General features: G+C 44.6%; 1 protein-coding gene across 1 annotated transcript in view; it reads left to right on the top strand.

Moving 5' to 3' along the window:
• ell2 (elongation factor for RNA polymerase II 2) overlaps positions 1 to 26,784 on the top strand; it is a 92,831-nt gene that overhangs the window by 29,103 nt on the left and 36,944 nt on the right. The window contains exons 2-4 of the mRNA XM_084315623.1: positions 6,295 to 6,342; positions 10,950 to 11,071; positions 17,405 to 17,562. Of these exons, the coding sequence (XP_084171749.1) occupies positions 6,295 to 6,342; positions 10,950 to 11,071; positions 17,405 to 17,562 (328 nt within the window). The remainder of the gene's footprint in view (positions 1 to 6,294; positions 6,343 to 10,949; positions 11,072 to 17,404; positions 17,563 to 26,784) is intronic.

Below are 26,784 nucleotides of genomic sequence, written 5' to 3'. Positions count from 1 at the left end.
GGGATGGCTACCGAATTCGGTACTTTTGAGGTACCGAACCGAAACACGTCGGTACTACAGAGTATCGATTCAAGTGAGATAATTTTTTTTACTCTCTTTTTTTTTTTTTTTTTATACTTCATGTCAACGTTCACACGCACAATATGCTTACCTAGGATTTGACTTGATTCAACAACAAAGCAGTCGGAGCAATGGCAAGCCGAAAACGGTCGAAATTGTAGTTATTTGAAGTTTAGATAATTTTTTTCATGACTGAGATAAATAAATAAATATTTTGATACTAAAGTACAGAAAAAAGGTACCGTTGGGTACCGGTATCGATTCACAGGTACCGGTACCGTATCGGTTCAAATGTGAAAGGTACCCATCCCTACCGATAATATAATATATCTTTTGGTAAAAAAAAATTTGTGTGGGTGAATTGGGATGAAGGGCGTTTGTTTTTATTGTAGGCTCCTCCCGTTTTGCCAGTACTGTGGTACGACTGATAGCGTGTGGTTTAGGAAGAGGGCGTTTTACACAAATCCAGCGCTCCATTTCTTGGCTGTGACGTAGCCACGTATGTTTCTGAAGCAGCGCGGATGTAAACAAAGATGGCGTCGTTAGTGTGGAATAGTTTCAGAGGAAAAAAGTTTGCTTGCTATTTGTAACAAATGCAATGCAGAAGTTCCACGAGGAGGGAAAAGGGCAACAACTTATAATACATCCAACCTAACAAGTCACCTGCAACATCACCACCGCTACGATGGTGTGTTATTGTGTTAAAAGCCTACGAAGACGCGCAAGCAGCTAAAGCTAGCCCCTTTCATGACTGTGATGCAACCCTTGGTTGAATACGCAGTCACTTATTGCTCTGTAGTAGCCAGGTTAATTTGCACCACCAAGCACTGCTTAACACTTTGACTGCCACTCACGGCTTTTCTCGGATTTACAATAGTTACGTTGAAAGCCACTCACGAGATTTCTCTGATTTTTTTCTTTTTTTTTATATAAATAAGCGATCTGAAATCATATTGCATCACGCGAGCCTACCCCAGCCTACCCAAAGGCCGCCGGCGATCAGATGTGAAAAAAGCGCCCCCTATCGTCTCCCAGATGACATCAGGGATTTTGGAATGGACTCAATGAAAATGGATGGGGAAAAAAATATATTCCAGTCCACATTTTCCAGTCCACTGATGCAGCCGGGGTTACCAGAGTTCATTCTGGAGACTCTGAGCCGCGGCAAGCATGAGTTCTACTGTATACACGTTAGATCTATACACTTATCGATTTTTTCGAATGGTGATCAGGAATTTGAATATACCAGTTGGATACCATCTGATGTCGGGTAAGGAATCTATGTTATCAGTGTTAGTATAATCGGACTCGTTTTGATGAAGATATAAGCTTTTTTCTAATATGTGCTCCAGCGGTTTCACTGTAAAATCCATGAGGAAATGAAAACGGCTATCAGCGCGCGCCTTGAATGTGCGTGTACGTATACTATTGATCATCTAGCGTTTATTTGAAAACGATTCATAAATTGGCCGACAAATATCAACGTTCTGGAATATTCCAGTAAAAGACGATTATCACAGAATGGGCTGTTTTTTTACCTCAAAACGAGTGCTTTTCAAAATGCTCTCAAACGGAAATGAAGCGATAAAAAACCAATCTGCCTTGACAGCACAGACTGGAAAATGATTCTTTGATAAGCGACGGGCAGATTAGACACATAGCCATAATTTAAAACATAGATTAGGCGATATTAACGTTAACATTAGCGCCGATGGTGGCATTCAGGCACTAAGTCGTGCGCCCCCTGGTGGCACTGAAAGTGTTAAAAGCTAGCGGCTTGAGCCCTTGGGTCATTTCTGTCAAACTTCTTTAATTTAGCAAACGCCTCATCAATAGGTACAAGCGCAGCGGGTTCCTTTGTAGCTGGCTTTGGATTCACAGCAGCTTTAGCTGCTTGCGTGTCGTTGTAGGCTTTTAACACACCATCGTAGCGGTGGTGATGTTACAGGTGACTTGTTAGGTTGGATGTATTATAAGTTATTGACGGATTGTGAATTTTCTGATTCAAATTATATTTATTTGGAAAAATAAATATAGTCACTTTATCAGTCAAAACTGTTGTCTTGGCTTTGTTTTGTTCATAGTAGTAACGCTCATGTCATGATGAATCTGGTTAGGTCAAAACTACAGGAATATACATTAAAAAAGAATTATAATACAATAAATATCATCGGTTATCGGTATCTGGCTTGAGGAGCATAAAGTTATCGGTATCGGGGTCAAAAAATCAATATCGTGCACCCCTAGTGTTTACATCATTCAGACCCTGCTTTACAGCAGTGTTTTGCATCATTCAGACCCTGCTTTACAGCAGTGTTTACATCATTCAGACCCTGCTTTACAGCAGTGTTTTACATCATTCAGATCCTGCTTTACAGCAGTGTTTTACATCATTCAGACCCTGCTTTACAGCAGTGTTTACTGTTTACATCATTCAGACCCTGCTTTACAGCAGTGTTTCACATCATTCAGACCCTGATTTTCGAATAACAAACACCAGATATAAGGTGAAAAGAGAAAGTGCCTTTCATTTGTATTAGTTCATAGGATTATCAAAGTAGTCAAAAAGAGGCATGTGGTTATTTAGTAAAGTAAATTTGTCATCATATTTACAGAAAACATACATCGTAGATATCTTTATGAAGAATATATTAAATTTCCCATATCGTGATGGAAGATCTTATCCCACATAGATGGAAGGTCCATATCGCACAGCCCTAGTCCTGGGTGGTGTTGCTTATGCCCCACTACCTCGCCAAAAGAAAAATGGCTAGCCAGAACTAGCATAGTGTTGCAGCAAGGTCCCTCAGCACCACATGGTCCTCCAGCACCACAAGGTCAACCAGCACCACAAGGTCATCCAGCACCATCAAACCATCATTGGTGTCCTACCTCCTCACCATCCTGGTTGGGAGAGTGAGTCTTTTTGAATAGTCCTCTGGAGGTTCTGTCCTGGTTGGGAGAGTCTCTCTTTGAATAGTCCTCTGGAGGTTATATCTTGGTTGAGAGGGTCTTTTTGAATAGTTCTCTGGAGGTTCTATCCTGGTTGTATAGCACAAGAGTAGAGCCATATGAAATCCGTTTTATTATTTTCCAAATTCCATTTTATTTTTTCCCAAATTCCGTTTTTTCTGTTTTAATATTTCAGAATTCTGTATTTTGCTTTTTATGCTCATTTTACCATCAGAAATAGTGTCTAATAAGTGGGAATGAATAAATGTCTACAATTGAATAAGATATAACAGTCCATTTAATGTGTTTAAGTGCTGCAACTCAGAAATACAGTTCAATTTTACACAATATTTTTCAATTAATATTGTGACAAAATAAAAATACACATTTCAAGTGTAAGCAATAGATACAGCTAGCTACTACTGACATTATCACAATGACAATGTTAGCCTAGCTATGTCTATTATATTGTGATGAAATATAGTAATGCATAATTTAGGCACATTTAGATTATTTCGTTTATAAAGGACAGTGTATAATGACAATCGTTTGCATTAAACAAATGGATGGGTGCACTAGATTTAGCAAGAAGCTATCATTTCCATCTATAGTCCTAAGTACTGTAACGTTTCATAGCTATTTAAGTTTATTTAGATTATAAAGGGCAGTGTATAATGACAATCGTTTGCATTAAACAAATGGATGAGTGCACCAGATTTAGCAAGAAGCTTTCATTTCCATCTATAGTCCTATGTACTGTAACGTTTCATAGCTATTTAAGTTTATTTAGATTATAAAGGGCAGTGTATAATGACAATCGTTTGCATTAAACAAATGGATGGGTGCACTAGATTTAGCTAGAAGCTATCATGTCCTAACGTTATAGCTATTTAATCACAATAGTGTCGCAAGTGTTTTTGTGGGTCCAGTCCAGGGAACGTTGATAGAATTAGCAAAACACCTTATCACCGGAGGTAGGGCTGGGCGATATGACCAAAAACGTTATCGCGATAAAATTATAAAATTATTTTCATATAATTCGATATCGATAATTATCGTCGATATGTCTGTCAAGTTTAATTAACTTCTTATGCTGCTGCGAATGTCTCAAGTCGAGTTGATGTCGTCATCAGTCTGCGCACGTTAGCCGACAAGCGGAGTATCTCATGACAATAAATATGACACTAAAATACTCTCTTCCGCCACAATATATTGAAACGACGTCCACTGTATATCCCACACTACCATAAACGTGGCCTCAGAATTCAAAACACACACATACTCGGCACGTAAATATATAAAACAGTGCCGTGCAAGCTAGTTATCCTAGCCAGCCTGTTGGTTCTAAGCGGTGCATTCCATGACAATGTGCTAAATATGACACTAAAATACTCTCTTCCGCCACAATATATTGAAACGACGTCCACTGTATATCCCACACTACCATAAACGTGGCCTCAGAATTCAAAACACACACATACTCGGCACGTAAATATATAAAACGATGCCGTGCAAGCTAATTAGCCTAGCAAGCCTTGTTGTTGAGTGAGTCCTACCTCCTTCCGGGTCTCGGCCATCTCCTTCACTGATTGGTTGTTAGCTGTTGTGCGTAAGCACGTCATCACGTAACGTTGGTTGTTGTTAGTGAGTGAGCTGAGCCGAGGCTGAACGGAGCCAAGCTTGGAAAATCGATATATCGAAACTTTGCGACCACGTTTCATGTTTATTTCGAGGAAATAATTTATCGCGATAGTTATCGTTATCGTTTTATCGCCCAGCCCTAACCGGAGGCATAAAAGTCATTAGGATACTGTTCTGCTCTGAATTGAGGGCTTATTGCAGAATTTCTTAGCTTCTTGACGATGTTAACACTGAAGCAGCCAGACGCTTGAGCACCGCTGTGTTGTGTGTAACACGCTATAGCGTCCCCGCCTCCCCGGTCGCGTGTGCACCAAACGTTCCACCCAAAAACTGAATTTCAGTCCAGATTAGGCCAAATTCTGCAATATTCCACGTTTTGCAGTTGATTCCATTTTTATTGGTTAATTCCGCGATTTCCGTCCGTGATTCCGTGAACGCGGATTTCATATGGCTCTACACAAGAGTCATAACGGGCGTTGAATATATCGTTCTGTTATCGGGGTAATGTGAGGGCCATAATCTTAGCCATGTGCACGATATCTAAACGATAATACTGTCCTATTACCTAAGCATAGGTCAAACATCCTTAATGTAATCTGTATCAACAACCTTCAACACTGACCACATGGCCTATAAATTGTGGTGTTCTTTTTGTGTGCTATGAATTGGCAGGAGTGAAACATCCTACCAATTATGGGATTTCTTTTAATAGAATCCCACATTCCAGAAGTTGAGACCAGGCTTCGGATCTGGCCAGTGGCTCTACAGCTCACCAAAGGCACAAGGCGTCCTGTGCCTACCTGTCCTAATCTAGCTACCGTGCTACGGTTTCAAGTAGCCCACCGGCACAAGCCTGCAAATACCACGCAAAACAAACTGAAGCTTAAAAAAAACAACAAAATAACAAAGCAAAAGCCACCGTTTTCCGCTGTTGTGTAAATCCCAGCGTTTACGTTCAGATGTTTTTAAAGTGAAGGCTTTAGTGTCACTAAAACCACTTCAGATGGGAGACGGGTGCAGTCGTTGACTCGTACTCTTTTGATGTTTAAACTGTTCGGTTCTGTAGTTTCTGCTGCTACGTTTGGGTTTAAATTAGTGCTGCACCGATGTGAAAATTGTGGCCGATACCGATATTAATATTGCTGTTCTATTTTATTAGATAAAACATGTTGACAGTTTTACTTTGCAGTTGAAAATGGGTAATAAATTTAATTTGAGGGGAACATTTTTAAATAAAAAGATTGCAATATTTTCAGCGTATTGCGATATATTTAGTATTGTGACGCAAGTATTGCGATAGTATTGTATCATGAAGTCTCTGGCGATTCCCACCCCTACTACTAACTGAGCCTAACTTGTCATAAGGTTTAAATGGTTGTGACTACTAACTGAGCCTAACTTGTCATGGGGTTTAAATGGTTGTGACTACTAACTGAGCCTAACTTGTCATGGGGTTTAAATGGTTGTGACTACTAACTGAGCCTAACTTGTCATGGGGTTTAAATGGTTGTGACTACTAACTGGGGTTTATAGGATGGTATTTAACGTAGCCTTTTCTGTGCAAACCCGCCGCCTCACTTGCTTGTCATTTTCCATGCACTTGATCCAGCGTTAAATTGGTTTCCCCTCTTGTCCTTCCAGAATGTACCGTCTTCGCGGCCAACAATACAATTCAAGGGACTCCAAGGCGTAAGTATTTCTTTACCTTTTGTGCAGGGGCAGGGCGGGGATTATATCCTAAATTATGACAATTCTCTGGATGCATTAAGCCTAATTCCGTAGAAGAAAGCGGACGCTTTTCAGTAGAGATAAAAATGGCCTATGATCATACCTCCTTCAATCTTGCATGCAGAAATGACAGATATTCCATGTTCCAACTTGTGTGTGTGCGTTTTTCGTGCTCCCTCTCTCTTTCTCTCTCTCTCCTCTCTTTCTCTCTCTCCAGTCTACATAAACTTGTCAAACCGCATTTCTTAATTGAGAACTTACCCCCGCCTGTTGGCTGCCTCTGAAATATATTTTCTAAACAGGTGTCATTAAGAGTAGCAGTAAAACGCTGCTGATGACCGTGGCCTCAGTCACCCTGTTGATCTCGGTGATGATTGATGACGGTTATCGCTGGCGAAGGGACCTAGTAGTTTGAGGTTAAGCGGTCTTCCCCATGCAGCCCTGTATCAAAGCGTCTGCTTAACTCTTCACCCACTGGGAAGAGTCACATTCCCCCGCGTCTATAAATACTGCTCTGAGATCAGTTCTGACTTCATGATATAGAGACCAGCTTACACACACAGGCACCTGCTCAGACCTCATGTCTCACCTGTGTCATGCCAGTTCACATGCTGTTCACATCAAAATCCATAGCTCTAATGCAGGTGCTGCCAACACACGCAGACACTCACTGAGTTGTAATTGGATCATCTAACTGGACCAAGAGAAAAGAGGCCTGATGAGGTGTTTTCACAGATGGTGGTATGTGGTGTGTCCACACACGCACATCTCTTTTCCAGGTGCTCGTTGAAAAAGTTCCTCCATGTAATTCAGAAGGTCTCTCAACACAGTGGCAGCTCCCAATATTTGTCTTCCTCTACCTGGTCCTCCGGCCCTCCGTCACGCAGGCTTCCTCCACCTGAAGGGCCTGCGAGGCCTCCAAACCTGGTCCATTTTGAATGTAATGAAGTAAAGACGATTATTGAGGGCTGAGACGGTGTTGTGAGATTCCTTTGAATTACAGGTTTATGACTTTGTATTCAGAGCTGAACTACATCTCCCAGGATCCTTAAAAAAGTTTAGAATATTTTTTTGTAATTCAAAGAGGATAGATATTGTAACATTGCCAATAAGACTGGGGACAAACTAAATCTATATAATTCTATGTGACAAATGTTGTGATGTCTGCTATCCAACAACTAGAGGAAGCCAGAGACGAACACCAGTGTTGTCTGCTATCCAACAACTAGAGGAAGCCAGAGACGAACACCAGTGTTGTCTGCTATCCAACAACTAGAGGAAGCCAGAGACAAACACCAGTGTTGTCTGCTATCCAACAACTAGAGAAAGCCAGAGACTGACACTAGGCTTGGGCGGTATGACGGTATTACGGTATACCAGGGTATTTCGAGATCCCGCCGGTATGATTCTCAATACCGTGACGTCACAGACTGCTATTAAACTGACACGGAGTTGATTGTAGTGCACTGCACAGCACGCGCCAGCAGAGGGTTACGTGGCTACCGTTCTGGTACTGGGAGCTAACGTTGGTAGTAGTACCTGGATGGTGCGGGGTTACGTGGCTACCGTTCTGGGATTGGGGGCTATCGTTAGTAGTACCTGGATGGTGCGGGGTTACGTGGCTACTAGGGGTGGGACGGTTCACAAAACCCACGGTTCGGTACGTACCTCGGTTTTGTGGTCACGGTTTTCGGTTCGGTTCGATATATTGTTTTTTATATAAAAAAAATGTTTACTCCAAAAATACCAGAATCAGCATAAAATATATATAGCCTAAAAATAATCAAATTTTTCAGTTATTCTCAAGGACGTAGTCATGCAAAAACTGAAAGAATGAGGCAGTTTGACATCAGGCATTACAGCCTTAAATAATGTTTGGCACACAAAGACCGAACTGACAGCATATATCAAACTAACACACACGCACTGTACTGTTTAAAAACAACACTGCTCTGTTCATTCTATTTTTAAAATACGTACATTATCTGTCTACATTTATTTAGACTAACATTATTTAAATATTGAGTGCAACTGTGGTGGATTACATAATTCGGTGAGTTGGAACTATCTATGGGTTGGCGCGGGTCCCCACGGACATTTTAGCGTGTGGGACCATCAGCTTAGGAGGAGTTCATAACATCAACAAGCAGCACGAAAGCAGCAATAGTCCCTGTTGGAGTTAGTAAAACACAGTCGTATGTTAGGCGTTTATTCAACATCCAAGAAGGCTATCATTATCTTTAAACACCCCGCCTCTCAGACTCATTTCCTCCTCTGCTAGCTAGTACTAGCTACGGTAACATTTCGTTGACTATTAGCTGGGGCTAGCGGGGCTACCATAGTTAAAACGTGTGTTGTGTTGTACAAACTGCTAATGCTATGGCAAGATGTGTGTAGGCCTATGTAATGTTAATGGCTATGTTTTTAAAGTCGTAATGAAGATTGATTCATATTGTGCTTGCCATTTTTACACAAACTGACTAGCACCTGGCTGCAGTGCTGCTGCTGCTGCCTGCAGCCAGCGCTCACCTCTCCCGGCTCCGTGCCAAATGATTTCTTTTTTTAAATTTGCGCATCCCCGGAACCGTACAATACACAGACGCCCCGAACCGCGGAGGTCGTGCCGAACCGTACACGGTTCGGTTGCGTACCTTCTCACCCCTAGTGGCTACCGTTCTGGGACTGGGAGCTAACGTTAGTAGTACCTGGATGGTGCGTGCTAACTAGCTACCTTTCTGGGACTGGGAGCTAACGTTATAGTAGTACCTGGATGGTGCGTCCTAACTAGCTACCGTTCTGGGACTGGGAGCTAATGTTATAGTAGTACCTGGATGGTGCGTGCTAACTAGCTACCGTTCTGGGACTGGGAGCTAACGTTATAGTAGTACCTGGATGGTGCGTGCTAACTAGCTACCATTCTGTGACTGGGAGCTAACGTTATAGTAGTACCTGGATGGTGCGTGCTAACTAGCTACCGTTCTGGGACTGGGAGCTAACGTTATAGTAGTACCTGAATGGTGCGTGCTAACTAGCTACCGTTCTGGGACTGGGATCTAACGTTATAGTAGTACCTGGATGGTGCGGGCTAACTAGCTACCGTTCTGGGACTGGGAGCTAACGTTATAGTAGTACCTGGATGGTGCGTGCTAACTAGCTACCGTTCTGGGACTGGGAGCTAACGTTATAGTAGTACCTGGATGGTGCGTGCTAACTAGCTACCGTTCCGTGATTTGTTTACTTGGTAACACGGGTTGCTAAATGCTAAGGAATTTAGGTTCAACGTGTTTCAATATAATCGTTATGTATGGTGATAACGACGAGTATATTGTTAGCTCCCCCCCCCCCCCCCCCCCCCCCCCCCCCCCTTGATGAAAATGAAAGTCATACCATCATATACCGTATACCGGGGTATTATGTCAGCAAGGTATGATGGTATGAAAAAAATTATACCGCCCAAGCCTAACGGACACCAGTGCACTAGCCCTCTGGCAGAGATACCAGAGCTTGCATTACAAGTTGGCCCTGCACCTGTACACCTAAGAGTCATTACAATATGTATATATTCATTATTCCTGAAGGCAGGCATGCCTGAACACATTAGAATAACACCTAAATGCATGTTCATTGAAACGCAATGTGACATTTTCCCCTAAAGTTTCCCAATTTGGCAAAACTCAGTTATTTCCTATTTCAGCTGTTGTGCTTTCAGAAATCTCTGCTTTCTTGTGAGATTAGTTTGAATGGAAAGGCCTAATTCTTCTGAACTGGTTGAGGTGTAGCACTCATGGTTTGATTGTGCTATGATGGACCAAATGGCTGTTGTAAATTATCAGTATTGGGAGTATACAGTAACTATCGGTATATAGATGGATGGATAGGTAGATATTTTTATTTGTCCACTTTCGTGGAAATTTGTCTTTGGCTCCACCATGTTGGCAATCAACAAGACAACACGGTACAAACGCCACACAGGCACAAAAGACATTGGCCCAATCAAAACAGCCCAATACATAGACGAGAGAGAAACAACACAGAGCTTCAGGTACTTAAGCAGTACCACGGTTAATATTAAAATCTAAGAATTCATCAGCGCAATGGCAACGGGGAATGAAAGACTTCTTAAATATGTTTCTTGGGGCTAGAGGAATTCTATAGCGCCTTCCAGGTGGAAGCTTGTCAAACTCCATGAAAGGGATGCAAAGGATCAGACAATAATTTGCTGAGCCTTGTCCCTATTCCGAAGTACATATAACTCGGACAGGTCTATTTCTATATAAACAAGTAGGCATGCCTAAACATCTGTTTCTTTATTGGACAATAAACCGTAATGAAATGCAACAACATTGTTGCTGTATTGTAGTTTTTATTCTTTTCAAAATGTTATAATTTTTTCCTTGTATAGGTATTAACAAGGCATTACATGTAAAGTTGAGAATTGTGCAGATGCCATGTGGAGCGGCCTGAGTCCAGGCCAGCCTCTCTGACGGCACTATTGGACAAACGCCATATCACCTGATGAATTGCTTCCATTCACCGACGTATTCTCCATGTTTGTGTGAACTTCACAGCGCATCAAAATTCCCAAGACTGACTCCTCTACAGACTTCCAGAATTTCGACTTCTACTTGTCCAACGTTGGCAAGGACTGCCCTCAGGGAAGCTTTGAGTGCATCCAACAGTATGTTACTAGGTAAGGACCACCCTCAGGGAAGCTTTGAGTGCATCCAACAGTATGTTACTAGGTAAGGACCACCCTCAGGGAAGCTTGGAGTGCATCCAACAGTATGTTACTAGGTAAGGACCACCCTCAGGGAAGCTTTGAGTGCATCCAACAGTATGTTACTAGGTAAGGACCACCCTCAGGGAAGCTTTGAGTGCATCCAACAGTATGTTACTAGGTAAGGACCACCCTCAGGGAAGCTTTGAGTGCATCCAACAGTATGTTACTAGGTAAGGACCACCCTCAGGGAAGCTTTGAGTGCATCCAACAGTATGTTACTAGGTAAGGACATCCCTCGGGGAAGCTTTGAGTGCATCCAACAGTATGTTACTAGGTAAGCAGGGCTGTACGCTAAGCTTTTTCACTAGGGGCACACTTGCCCCTAAATGAGAGATTTAGGGGCAAAAAATATTTTTTTTTATTTATATCGATTGTTTTTGATTTAAGAAAAAAAAGAATTTTATATATTTTTTTTAATATAATATATATATTATATAATCATACTTGTAGTTGTATTATCTGCGAGACATCGCCACCACGCAACAAGTCAAAATGCTCGCTATATGCAACCAGCTCCACTGTCTGTGTGTACTCGAGTAGCCTCCAGCTACGGCCAGGATTCTCCGGAGCTGCAGCTGGACCCCTATACTGTAGCCTCCAGCTACGGCCAGGATTATCCGGCGCTGCAGCTGGACCCTATTGACTATATTCAGCGTGCCCTCAGCTCGAATACGCATCGACTCATAAGACATTGATATCAGGAGCTATCTGTAGCTACTGCTATATAAGACAACTCCTCAGTGAACTATTTAGTTTAATGGGACGTTTCGTTTTGAACAGTGAGCTAGCGCGAGCTATCATGCACTACTAGACTATCAGTAGCTAGCCTGCTGGCAGGCTCACCGAGGTCCCAGTGGCCCACTAGAGACTAGTGTTTACAACAGCCACGGGTGCGGGAGGGCTGGAGGAGCGGCAGACGCCGCAGCTCTTGGTGTGTCTGAGTTCAGTTCAGTTCGGCTCACTATAGGAGGTCGAACGCGTCGAAAATATGAAGCAATACTAACTTTACTTTTCTTCATAGCTAAATCAGACAGTCAGCCAGTCTATCAGAGTGAGTGCTCAGTCGATTGTTCCCGCTGATCATACCTGCAGATCAGTTTCGTTTTGCTAGGAATTATGGGATTTGGTGTTGGATGTATAGACTACGCAGATAGGCACATGGTCTTTAATCGCACGATAGACTACAAGTACCAAGTATATAGCGTGACCCAGATTCACTCCACACGCAAATCTTTTTTTTCACTCAGGCTATCGGTGATCGCAGTAAGTTCATTCATTGCCGACAGATTCTTTCATAGCACCACGACATTGTGTCGCACTGTACAGCCTTGGTTGTAGGCTAATGTTTTAAAAAAAATTTATCCAATTTGTATGGATTAATTTAGGAGTGAAATGCGAATGAAGGGTTGAAATCACAACTCGCAACGTTGCTCCCAAATAATATTTTCCAACTCGCAACGGCCAAATTAAGGGGCAATTTGCGACGAGATCATCGCAGTGTACAGCCCTGGTAAGGGATAGGGCTGTACCGAATGTCATTATTATTATTATTTTTTTACATTCGAAGCTTCTATTGAAGTTTTCGAATGAAGCTTCGAATGTCTGTCATATTTTATGACGTAATCATACAAATAAAAAATGGAATGACCAGGTGAAGGGTGAGAAAAGGACGGTACAGGGAGAGGGATGACCAGGTGAGAGGATAGGAGAGGAAAGGAGGATACAGGGGCGAGGGATGACCAGGCGAGGAAAGGAGGATACAGGGGGAGGGATGACCAGGTGAGGAAAGGAGGATACAGGGGGAGGGATGATCAGGTGAGGGGTGAGGAAAGGAGGATACAGGGGGAGGGATGACCAGGTGAGGGGAGAGGAAAGGAGGATACAGGGGGAGGGATGATCAGGTGAGGGGTGAGGAAAGGAGGATACAGGGGGAGGGATGACCAGGTGATGGGAGAGGAAAGGAGGATACAGGGGGAGGGATGACCAGGTGAGGGGCGAGGAAAGGAGGATACAGGGGGAGGGATGACCAGGTGAGGGGAGAGGAAAGGAGGATACAGGGGGAGGGATGACCAGGTGAGGGGAGAGGAAAGGAGGATACAGGGGGGAGGGATGACCAGGAGAGGAAAGGAGGATACAGGTGGAGGGATGACCAGGTGAGGGGAGAGGAAAGGAGGATACAGGGGGGAGGGATGACCAGGAGAGGAAAGGAGGATACAGGGGGAAGGGATGACCAGGTGAGGAAAGGACCATACAGGGGGAGGGATGACCAGGTGAGGGGTGAGGAAAGGAGGATACAGGGGGAGGGATGACCAGGTGAGGAAAGGAGGATACAGGGGGGGGAGGCATGACCAGGTGAGGGGGCGAGGAAAGGAGGATACAGGGGGGAGGGGATGACCAGGTGAGGGGGTGAGGAAAGGAGGATACAGGGGGAGGGGATGAGGAAAGGACGATACAGGGGGAGGGATGACCAGGTGAGGGGAGAGGAAAGGAGGATACAGGGGGGAGCAGGGGAGGAAACTAACTTTTTGGCTTACCAGCCAACTGGCGAGTATCTGATTTTTTTTACCAGCCAAACAGATTTTTTACCAGACAAAAAAAATCGCTAATTGTGATAATTACTTCTTTGTATGTCTTCGTCTAAATTGATTTTCAATCATAGTAAATTAATCACACTGTCTCTACTCTTCAAAATATTACATCATTAAATCACATATTAACATGAAAGAGGGAACTATTCTGGACTGGGTTGGGCTGAACTGGGCAGTGAAAGATGCTGGGTTGGGCTGGTCTAGGTTATACTGAATGATGAATTGAAAATGAATTGAAAATGGGGGACCCTGATGTAAACAAGACGAAAGTCTTTCTCTGGTCTGCATCCCCTTAACAATTGCATGTATTGAGCCGTACTGTACTGTACCCATTCTGCAATCTGTTAAATAAAGTTTTCATTCATTCATTCATCACAGCTCAACTACTAGGAATGTGTGTCTGACTCTTAAGTGCAGGAAATATTCATCAGAAAGGGGGGACATGATGGAGGGAATGGAAAGAGCAGGTTTGACAGGAGCAGGGTTGAAGGGCATATTGGAGTGTGGAGGAAGTGGACAAGGCATTAAGCAAACAGGACTGAAATGGGGGACCCTGATGTAAACAAGACGAAAGTCCTTCTCTGGTCTGCATCCCCTTAACAATTGTGTGTATTGAGCTGTACTGTATTGTACCCATTCTGCAATCTGTTAATAAAGTTTTCAATCAATCAATCAATCAATACTGTGTTGGGCTGGTTTAGGTTGGGCTGAGTTGGGCAGTGAAAGAACCAAGCATTTCACTGTAATGTAATAGCTAAATAAAACAACTTGAACTTGACTTGTTACATTTGCACTCTGGTTGTATGCCAAATGTATTCTGGTTGTACTGTACTTGTGCTGTAAGATGACAATACATTGGAACCGAATCTCATGACAAGTTGACAACGCTAGGGGTTCAGCAGGTGTATTCTGAATGCCAAGTATGACAACATCACCGTTGTGAAGGGCATATGGGCGAGTGGTGATATGGGGGGAACCCCGGTAATAATAAAATGTCACTCGGCTGCATTTAAGCAAAGCCGCTCAGTATAGTCGTCCACTATGTTGAATGCGCGTTATGGTAGCTTGTTACATGCTAGGTAGCTAGCCGGCTAATGCTGGTTGACTTGTCATTCTCATCCGACTCGAAGGAGACGCGTCGCGTGCTGTTGTTCGCCCCCATGTCAGACCGCACTGATATCCGAAAGCGACGACTCTACATGCAATTATTTTCATCCACTGATGTGTTTTTGTAAGTTTGTCTACGTTGTCAAGCCGGCTGCCGGTGGCAGGAGTTTGTAGGTCTGCGCGCAGTGATCTGTCCACTTCCCCTAGATGGGCGGCATCTTCTAGAAAATTAGTGTTCATTGGAGGAGCTTAGAGCGCATCTGTACAACGATGATGTTCATTGGTTATGGTCTGATTATTATGTGGCGCAAATGGGAGGAATCAAGGGGGGAGTCAGAGTTCGGTTTGTGCCAGTGAGCGAATCAGCAGATTGAAGAATGATTTTTTTGTTTTGTTTTGTAATTACTAATACTCGCCAGACTGGCGAGTGCTCTTCATGAATTACTCGCCAAACGTAAAAAATACTCGCAATTGGCGAGTAAAGTGGCCTAATTTCCTCCCCTGGGGGGGAGTAATGACCAGGTGAGGAAAGAGGGGAGGGGAGGTGTTAACAAAACCGGCAGCAGACTGATGTAGGATCCTAGAGTTTCTGTGATGATGAAATACTGGAATTGAGCTTTGAAAAAGGTAAGGCCCAGTCCATTGGGCCTTACATTCATTCTTGAAATGACCAGTGAATGTTATGCGATACTTTGGCCTGTTTGACCTACAAGTTTGAACTTAAGGATCTAATTCCTTAAGTAATCACAGTACTATTCAACTCGAGTCTAAGCATATAAGAGAGAATAGGTGAAAAGTTGTTTCATGTTTAAGTGAAGTTTAATCTCGTTCAGATAGCTTGTCACAAAACATTTTTTAATTGCCAGGTTGAATTTGTAGGAGGTGATACAGAAGTATACATGATAAGAATGTCAAACCTGGGGGAGGGGGTGTAGCCTGTGTGTGACAGGAGTAGGTAACAAGCGAGACGGAAAGAGAAGTGGGACAGCAGCTGCAGCATAGTTTAACTAAAGAAAATGAAAAGGAATTTACCCTTCGGTTAGCTAGGCTTGTGGTAGTTAACATACTCAAAAGACATTACCTGATTTTTTTTCTAAACGGCTAATCTCCCGTATTTAGTTTCCATCTAATGCCGGTTATGTAGCCTACTAAATAAAACAGCTGACTAACGGTAGCTAGGTCAGTGTTTATGTAAAGGTTATTTAGCCTACTAAATAAAACAGCTGACTAACATTAGCTAGGTTAATGTTCATGTAGAGGTTATATAGCCTATAAAACCGCTGACTAACAGTAGCTAGATTCGTGTTTATGTAGAGGTTATGTAGGCTACTAGATAAAACCACTGACTAATGTTAGCTAGGGTAGTGTTTATGTAGAGGTTTTTACAGGGGTGCGTTGGTGATTTCAAAGCTGGTTGCACTGTGTTTTAATGACGCCACGTGCACGCGCTCTCCCGGGCCCGTGCGCGCGCTCCCGCACATGCGCATAAATGTACCCTCATGTGCGTACAGACTAAAGACGATGCCTAATTGCCTCTAGGAATGGGATGTAACTCATTTCATTCACACGTTTTGTGTGAATGTATCTGAGAACGTATTTGAACACACCTGATGACCTGAGCTATTGTTATGCAAAGTAGCCACTACCAGGTGGGTACTTGGCGAGTTGGCGCATCAGTCGAGTGCAGCGCATTCCTGTGTGCACACGCATGCTTCTGCTCACAGAGCTGGTTGCTCGGCGTGCAACCCTGTCCCATGAGCAACGCACCCCTGGGTTTTTAATATATGTTTCCCCTCTATGCTTAGGCCCAGCAGGGGGTCAAGTCTGGCCTGGCAGTGTGCCAAGCTTGTAATACACTGGAAACCCTGTTTGTTATAGTGAGCGATAGAATCTACTGGTCTGTGTCAGAACCTGTTGGATATGCCCCACGGTTTTGATCTTTAGTGTAGTATTTCTTTTGCCAGGCACTGGCCAGGTTATGTAGAAACCTTCCATATCTCTTTCACCTACCCTAAAAAGCTCTTTGAATTTTTTTGAAACCAGTAGATGCAGTTAGCTGCATGTTAAGAAAGCATTGGTTTGAATGACAGGGTTCACACAAGGTCCTTGAAGTGCTTGATTTTTTTTTACCAAAAAAAGTCAAGGCCTGGAATTTCTTAAACTGCCCATTTTTTAACAAGGTGCTTAAAAAGTCCTTGAAATTCAAATCAACCATTCGCATTGAAAGTTTTGTTCATCCATGATAAAATTGTCTGAATCAAGAAATATATATATAGTGTAACTAATTGTCCGAAATTGGTTTTAAGCCATAAATATTGGATCGAATTTTTTTTCTATAAAAAAACTGCATTTAAAAGTGAATTGTATCCTTTTAAATGCCCTTTAAAAAAAATCTAAAATAGTGCTTGGAAAAGTACTTGAAAGCCATTGAATTTCATTTTGCACCGTCTGTGGGAACCCTGGAATGAGTGGTAACATGCTGTTGTTCTGTGCCGGTCTAGTGCTACTCTTGTGTTTCCCATGGTTCACTCTCCTGGTCTCTCCTCAGCTCGTGCCCCCTGGCGTCGTTGGGCACAGTGCAGGACAAGATCACGGTGTGTGCCACCAACGACTCCTACCAGGTGACCAGGGAGCGCATGACCCAGGCCGCAGAGGACACACGCGAACGGGGGACCAAAGTCATAAAGCCTGGGGGCCAGTTCAGAGGTAAGGCTCAAGAGATTCCCCTCCAATCCACCCTTCTGCCTGTTAACACACCTCCCACACACACACACCTCCCATGCTCTGGTCTCCGTGGTTCCCCTCTGATCAGTCTGTCAGCACAGCTCCCATGCTCGGGTCTGTGAGCACACCTCCCATGCTCGGGTCTCCGTGGTTCCCCTCTGATCAGTCTGTCAGCACACCTCCTATGCTCTGGTCTCCGTGGTTCCCCTCTGATTAGTTTGTCAGCACAGCTCCCATGCTCTGGTCCCAGAGGTTCTCCTCTGATCCGCCCGTCGCCACACCTCCCATGCTCGGGTCTCCGTGGTTCCCCTCTGATCAGTCTGTCAGCACACCTCCCATGCTCGGGTCTCCGTGGTTCCCCTCTGATCAGTCTGTCAGCACACCTCCTATGCTCTGGTCTCCGTGGTTCCCCTCTGATTAGTTTGTCAGCACAGCTCCCATGCTCTGGTCCCAGAGGTTCTCCTCTGATCCGCCCGTCGCCACACCTCCCATGCCCTGGTCCCAGGCTGCAGCCCAACACACCACTGTGGCTTTGTGTCCCGTCAACCACCCCACCCCTTCTCTCTCTCTCTCTCTCTCTCTCTCTTTTAAAGGACTGAATAGGTGAAAGCTGGCAGCCCGGCTCCATTCAAATCCATTGTTGTGGCCTGACTAAAGCCATTTTGCTGTCTCAGTCTTTCCAGATTAGCACTGTCACTGATAAGGACTGAGTGAGGTGAAGGAAGCTATTTTTGTATTGTTGACACATGCCAACATGCCACGGAAAGGGCTAAAGTCTTACTGTCTGGGTTAGCGCTTCTCTCTCTCTATCCCCCCCTATCTCTCTACCCCCCCCTATCTCTTTCTCTCCCTCCCCTCTTTCTCTCCCTCCCCCCTTCTCTCTTTCTCTCTCTCCCTCCCCCTTCTCTCTTTCTCTCTCCCGCTCCCTCTCTTTCTCTCTCCCGCTCCCTCTCTCTTTCTCTCTCCCGCTCTCTATCCCCCCTTTTTCTCTCTTTCTCTCCCTCCCCCCTTCTCGCTCTCCCGCTCCCTCTCTTGCTCTCTCTCCCGCTCTCTACCCCCCCTCTTTCTCCCCCCCCCTCTCTCTCTCTCTCTCTCTCTCTCTCTCTCGCTTTCTCTCTCCTGCTCTCTACCCCCCCTCTTTCTCCCCCCCTCTTTCTCTCTCCCTCTCTTTCTCTCTCTTCCCCTCTTTCTTTCTGTCTCTCTCCCCCTCTCTTCTATTTATTTCTCTCTGTCCCTCCCCCCTCTCTCTCCTCTCCCATGCTTAATATACACAAACACCGGAGGCCCAGTCGTCTGTCTTGTTCTCGTGGATTGAGGTCAGACAAGTGGGAAAGTAAAAGTTAATCTCGTCTAATCTAATCCTGGCCACCGCTGCCCCTCCTCTCTGTGTGTCCTGTCTGGCAGGGGGGTGGGTGGTCTGTGAACGGACGTAACCTTACGCGTAACGTAACCTGTTGATGATGTAACGCTCTGTGCCAAGTTTAACACCTGTCTTGAGCCGCGAGGCTGACTCTCCCACAGTGGGACAACGGCACTGTACAAGGTCTTGCTTTTACAGGCCCCTGTGTGACATCAGGAGGTCTGGCGTCAGCTGATCAGGAGGTCTGACGTCACCTGATCAGGAGGTCTGGCGTCAGCTGATCAGGAGGTCTGGCGTCAGCTGATCAGGAGGTCTGGCGTCACCTGATCAGGAGGTCTGACGTCAGCTGATCAGGAGGTCTGACGTCACCTGATCCGGAGGTCTGACGTCAGCTGATCAGGAGGTCTGACGTCAGCTGATCAGGAGGTCTGACGTCAGCTGATCCGGAGGTCTGACGTCAGCTGATCAGGAGGTCTGACGTCAGCTGATCAGGAGGTCTGACGTCAGCTGATCAGGAGGTCTGACGTCAGCTGATCAGGAGGTCTGACGTCAGCTGATCAGGAGGTCTGACGTCAGCTGATCAGGAGGTCTGACGGCAGCTGATCAGGAGGTCTGACGGCAGCTGATCAGGAGGTCTGACGGCAGCTGATCAGGAGGTCTGACGTCAGCTGATCAGGAGGTCTGACGTCAGCTGATCAGGAGGTCTGACGTCAGCTGATCAGGAGGTCTGACGTCAGCTGATCAGCAGGTCTGATGTCACCCTAATGTCCCATTAGGTGCTTGTAACGTAAGGCTCGCCGGCTCAGGTGTTATTTTCAAACCACTGTCTTGTTATTTATTATATAGCCTCCCTGGAAAGAGCCTCACTGTAATGTCGCTGCACATAATTGTCTCCTCAACCCGTCAACAAGTGGTCATGTTTGTCGTTCTGGTTTGTTAGACGACCAATAACACTGACGCACTATCAAACAGTCTTGGCAGCAACAGTCATGCGAGTCTTTATGGAGCAGGACACTGGGTTCTAAAGGACCGTACTGGTGGAGCAGGACACTGGGTTCTAAAGGGCCGTACTGGTGGAGCAGGACACTGGGTTCTAAAGGACCGTACTGGTGGAGCAGGACACAGGGTTCTAAAGGACCGTACTGGTGGAGCAGGACACAGGGTTTTAAAGGACCGTACTGGTGGAGTAGGACACAGGGTTTTAAAGGACCGTACTGGTGGAGCAGGACACAGGGTAGAGCCATATGAAATCCGTTAAATTTTTTTCCAAATTCCGTTTTTTTCCGTTTTAATATTTCAGAATTCTGTATTTTGCTTTGTACGCTCATTTTACCATCAGAAATAGTGTCTAATAAGTGGGAATGAATAAATGTCCACAATTTAATAAGATATAACAGTCCATTTAATAGGGCTGTCTTAAATACTTCGAAGCTTCGTTCGATGGGCATGGGATTCGAATATGAAAATAACATTTGTTTATTAAAAAATATAAATGATATATATATATTTTTTTGCTAAATCAACTCTGCCTCCCTTTGTTAATTACAACAAGCAATGCTGTTTGTTATTTAAGATGAGGTCGGACTCGGCACTGACAGATTTGTGTTCATTGTGCTGCTTTTATAAAGCCTCAAATGACGGCTTACAATATTTCATGAAAGCAAAGTGTTTTGTTTGTCTAAGATTTAAAAAGGTTTAAACTTTACAGCACTGACAAAGTTGAACAAAGTGCTGTACAAGTCCCACAACATAAAAAAAAAAAAAAAAAGTATATATATATATTTTTTTAATTTACAGTTTATTCCATTTTTATTGCTCAATTCCGTGATTCCGTCCACGATTCCGTGATCGCCGATTTCATATGGCTCTAACACAGGGTTCTAAAGGACCGTACTGGTGGAGCAGGACACGGGGTTCTAAAGGACTGTACTGGTGGAGCAGGACACAGGGTTTTAAAGGACCGTACTGGTGGAGCAGGACACAGGGTTCTAAAGGACCGTACTGGTGGAGCAGGACACAGGGTTTTAAAGGACCGTACTGGTGGAGCAGGACACAGGGTTCTAAAGGACCGTACTGGTGGAGCAGGACACAGTGTTTTAAAGGACCGTACTGGTGGAGCAGGACACAGGGTTTTAAAGGACCGTACTGGTGGAGCAGGACACAGGGTTCTAAAGGACCGTACTGGTGGAGCAGTACACAGGGTTTTAAAGGACCGTACTGGTGGAGCAGGACACAGGGTTCTAAAGGACCGTACTGGTGGAGCAGTACACAGGGTTTTAAAGGACCGTACTGGTGGAGCAGGACACAGGGTTTTAAAGGACCGTACTGGTGGAGCAGGACACAGGGTTCTAAAGGACCGTACTGGTGGAGCAGGACTAGGGCTGGGCGATAAAACGATAACTATAACTATCGCGATAAATTATTTCCTCGAAATAAACATGAAACGTGGTCGCAAAGTTTCGATATATCGATTTTCCAAGCTTGGCTCCGTTCAGCCTCGGCTCAACACACTCACTAACAACAACCAGCGTTACGTGATGACGTACTTACGCACAACAGCTAACAACCAATCAGTGAAGGAGATGGCCGAGACCCGGAAGGAGGTAGGACTCACTCAACAACAAGGCTTGCTAGGCTAATTAGCTTGCACGGCATTGTTTTATATATTTACGTGCCGAGTATGTGTGTGTTTTGAATTCTGAGGCCACGTTTATGGTAGTGTGGGATATACAGTGGACGCCGTTTCAATATATTGTGGCGGAAGAGAGTATTTTAGTGTCATATTTAGCACATTGTCATGGAATACTCCGCTTAGAACCAACAGGCTGGCTAGGATAACTAGCTTGCACGGCACTGTTTTATATATTTACGTGCCGAGTATGTGTGCGTTTTGAATTCTGAGGCCACGTTTATGGTAGTGTGGGATATACAGTGGACGTCGTTTCAATATATTGTGGCGGAAGAGTATTTTAGTGTCATATTTATTGTCATGAGATACTCCGCTTGTCGGCTAACGTGCGCAGACTGATGACGACATCAACTCGACTTGAGATATTCGCAGCAGCATAAGAAGTTAATTAAACTTGAGGGACATTATATCGACGATAATTATCGATATCGAATTATATGAAAATAATTTTATAATTTTATCGCGATAACGTTTTTGGTCATATCGCCCAGCCCTAAGCAGGACACAGGGTTTTAAAGGACCGTACTGGTGGAGCAGGACACAGGGTTCTAAAGGACCGTACTGGTGGAGCAGGACACAGGGTTCTAAAGGACCGTACTGGTGGAGCAGGACACAGGGTTCTAAAGGACCGTACTGGTGGAGCAGGACACAGGGTTCTAAAGGACCGTACTGGTGGAGCAGGACACGGGGTTCTAAAGGACCGTACTGGTGGAGCAGGACACAGGGTTCTAAAGGACCGTACTGGTGGAGCAGGACACAGGGTTTTAAAGGACCGTACTGGTGGAGCAGGACACAGTGTTTTAAAGGACCGTACTGGTGGAGCAGGACACAGGGTTCTAAAGGACCGTACTGGTGGAGCAGAACACAGGGTTCTAAAGGACCGTACTGGTGGAGCATGACACAGTGTTTTAAAGGACCGTACTGGTGGAGCAGTACACAGGGTTTTAAAGGACTGTACTGGTGGAGCAGTACACAGGGTTTTAAAGGACCGTACTGGTGGAGCAGGACACAGGGTTCTAAAGGACCGTACTGGTGGAGCAGGACAGTGTTTTAAAGGACCGTACTGGTGGAGCAGTACACAGGGTTCTAAAGGACCGTACTGGTGGAGCAGGACACAGGGTTCTAAAGGACCGTACTGGTGGAGCAGGACACAGGGTTTTAAAGGACCGTACTGGTGGAGCAGTACACAGGGTTTTAAAGGACCGTACTGGTGGAGCAGTACACAGGGTTTTAAAGGACCGTACTGGTGGAGCAGTACACAGGGTTTTAAAGGACCGTACTGGTGGAGCAGGACACAGGGTTCTAAAGGACCGTACTGGTGGAGCAGGACACAGGGTTTTAAAGGACCGTACTGGTGGAGCAGTACACAGGGTTTTAAAGGACCGTACTGGTGGAGCAGTACACAGGGTTCTAAAGGACCGTACTGGTGGAGCAGTACACAGGGTTTTAAAGGACCGTACTGGTGGAGCAGGACACAGGGCCTAACAAAAATAATGGTTGGTTTCAGGTTGCCGACCGACCCTGCCGATTTAGGTGCGACCCAATATATTTTATGAGTTTTAAAAAAAAATTATATATAAAAAAAATCCGATTTTTTTTTTTTTTTTTTTTTTCTTTTTTTAGAATAAAGTTTCATAGAAATCTTAGTCAAACATTTAGTATTATGGATATTAAACATGCTGGCAGAGTACATGCATCCATGTTGTTGTGAACATTTTAATTAAATAAAGAAATTCCCTATCCATAGTCGCCGTGGGAAAGAATAAAATAAAAAAATAAAATAAAATAAATTCCCTACCTACCCATGGCCAAACTGACAACCAACCTGAAACCAACTATTATTTTTGTTAGGCCCAGGGTTTTAAAGGACCGTACTGGTGGAGCAGGACACAGGGTTCTAAAGGACCGTACTGGTGGAGCAGGACACAGGGTTTTAAAGGACCGTACTGGTGTCATTTTGACTTCTCGCCATTACCAGAGAGTGTCCCAGTCTTCTAAAGGAACACGCCGACATTATGAGAAATGCACTTACCTTTCACATTTGAACCGATACGGTACCGGTACCTGTGAATCGATACCGGTACCCAACGGTACCTTTTTTTCTGTACTTTAGTCTCAAAACTTTTTATTTACTCAGTCGTAAAAAAAAATCCAAACTTCAAACGACTACAATTTCGACCGTTTTCGGCTTGCCATTGCTCCGACTGCTTTGTTGTTGAATCGAGTCAAATCCTAGGTAAGCATATATTGTGCGTGTGAACGTTGACATGAAAAGAAAAAGGTTAAACTTTTTTTTTTTTTTTTTTTTTTTTTGGGTATCTCACTTGAATCGATACTCGGTAGTACGGACGTGTTTCCGTTCGGTACCTTAAAAGTACCGAATTCGGTACCCATCCCTACTAGCCTAGCTGTTGTCCAAAAAACGCTAGGCTAGTGGTCCATTATCGGCTTTTATTCATTTGTGCCTTTTCTGGTATCCCGTTCCCACTTCCTCCAATCAGGAGAGAGAACTCCTCGCTGCGGTTAATATGAAATATATAAGAACATAAAAATATCTAGGGTTCTCGCTCCAGCTTGGATAAAGTGGGAAGGGATACCAGAAAATGTATTTGACCACAGCGCACTGAGAGACCTGTGTTACTGACCAAACACTATCAGTGATGGTATGTAACTTAACACTTATTTTAACAAGGAAAAAATACCACTTACACCACCTTTCTTATAATTTTTTTTACAAGCGTTCCAACAGTGGGAGTGGTATTCAGACAGGTGAGGTCTAGCAACATCTGTTAACAACGAGTAATAAGTGAGTCAAATAAAAGTCTAATTCTTAGCTATTTGCATGATATATTATTGCCAGGTGTTACATTATCGATGTCTCTCTGCTGTACCAGAACCCAGCTTCACCTGCACGCCGGGGATTATTAACCCTTTCACTGCCGCACTACCAAACGGTTAACCCTTTCACTGCGACAATACACGGAAGGTTAACCCTTTCACTGCCACACAACAGCCGGTTAACCCTTTCACTGCCACACGACAGAAGGTTAACCCTTTACTATCACACAACCGACGGTCGCTCTCATCTTCCCTCCTCCTCTCCTCGGAAGAGGAGCCGCCATCTGTTCTTGGAGCTAGAATCTTTTCTTTTTTTCTTTTTTAAATGTCGTGCCTTTTTTTTTGTGCTCAGAACTCTGCAGTCTCGCTCCACAAACTTGAAAAGTCAGTTTGAGCTTCCTGGGGTCTGTTCTTCTCTGGCCCTCAGGGATGGATTTGCATACGTCGGGCCAGATGGAAACGAGCGTGGCGACGGAGGAAAGGGGCGGGACTGGGGCGGGACTGGGGCATGTAACAGCTGGCTCCAGAGCGAGCAGCCTATTTATGAATGCAAAAAAAAAACTGGAACCCTTCACTACCACACTACAGACGGTTAACCTTTCACTACCACACTACAGACGGTTAACCTGAAAGGGTTAACCGTCTGTAGTGTGGTAGTGAAAAGGTTAACCTTCCGTAGTGTGGTTGTGAAAGGGTTAACCCTTTTGTCATGTTGCAGTGAAAGCAGGCATTAAAGCGTTCAGTCTTGAGACGGAATTCCGTCCATTTGATTCGGAGTTCCGTCCATTTGATTTGGAGTCTGACGGGGGGGGGGGGCGGGCGCGCGCGCGCGCTCGCTAACTGTACATTGGATTATCGACGAAACCGAAACAAGTAGGCACCCTTAAAACGCTAACGCTATTAAAAAAATAATACAGTGGAGGTTAAAATAAGAATATGACTTGGCCTGAAAACAAGTTCAGTCAGGAGATTTTTTTATTTTTTTTGCTTTAATCCCTGTGAAAGGGTTAACCTGTATTGTCGCGGTGAAAGGGTTAACCCTTTGGTAGTGTGGTAGTGAAAGGGTTAAACTCCCCCGGTTTCCAGAGGCTGTTTAAGTCTCTGGTGACGGTTGTAACTCTCTTTCTTTTCATCGTGGGAACCTGTTCTCTATCCTTTTGCTAATATGAACAGCAGACTCATTTCTAATGTCGTCGGATTTAACGGGGTAATTCTATACAGCGCTGAACAATGACTCAATGCCTGTCGTGAGATTTAAGTGCATTAAGTTGTCATGTCTTGTTGACGAGAGCCTCGTGGTGAAGCTCCTGGTGGAGGCTGTTCACCTGCCTGACGTGATTCTGATATCCACCTCACAGCCTGACAGAGATTCTGATATCCACCTCACAGCCTGACAGACAGTGATTCTGATATCCACCTCACAGCCTGACAGACACAGAGATTCTGATATCCACCTCACAGCCTGACAGACAGTGATTCTGATATCCACCTCACAGCCTGACAGACAGAGATTCTGATATCCACCTCACAGCCTGACAGACAGAGATTCTGATATCCACCTCACAGCCTGACAAGACACAGTGATTCTGATATCCACCTCACAGCCTGACAGACAGCAATTCTGATATCCACCTCACAGCCTGACAGACAGATATTCTGATATCCACCTCACAGCCTGACCGACAGTGATTCTGATATCCACCTCACAGCCTGACAGACAGTCATTCTGATATCCACCTCACAGCCTGACAGACACAGTGATTCTGATATCCACCTCACAGCCTCACAGACAGTGATTCTGATATCCACCTCACAGCCTGACAGACAGTGATTCTGATATCCACCTCACAGCCTGACAGACAGAGATTCTGATATCCACCTCACAGCCTGACAGACAGTGATTCTGATATCCACCTCACAGCCTGACATACAGATATTCTGATATCCACCTCACAGCCTGACAGACAGAGATTCTGATATCCACCTCACAGCCTGACCGACACAGTGATTCTGATATCCACCTCACAGCCTGACAGACAGTGATTCTGATATCCACCTCACAGCCTGACAGACACAGTGATTCTGATATCCACCTCACAGCCTGACAGACAGTGATTCTGATATCCACCCCACAGCCTGACAGACAGTGATTCTGATATCCACCTCACAGCCTGACAGACAGAGTGATTCTGATATCCACCTCACAGCCTGACAGACACAGTGATTCTGATATCCACCAGCCACGCTCGGTCACAGAGACCTCCCACAGTGTCTGTTAGTTGACAAACCTGCTCTGCTAGCCACAGCCAAAAGTATA

This window comes from Notolepis coatsorum (assembly GCF_963971535.1).
Source record: "Notolepis coatsorum genome assembly, chromosome: 6".
NCBI classification, from domain to species: domain Eukaryota; kingdom Metazoa; phylum Chordata; class Actinopteri; order Aulopiformes; family Paralepididae; genus Notolepis; species Notolepis coatsorum.
Note: the sequence above shows the minus strand (reverse complement) of the source record. Positions and strands in the feature narration are given on the sequence as shown.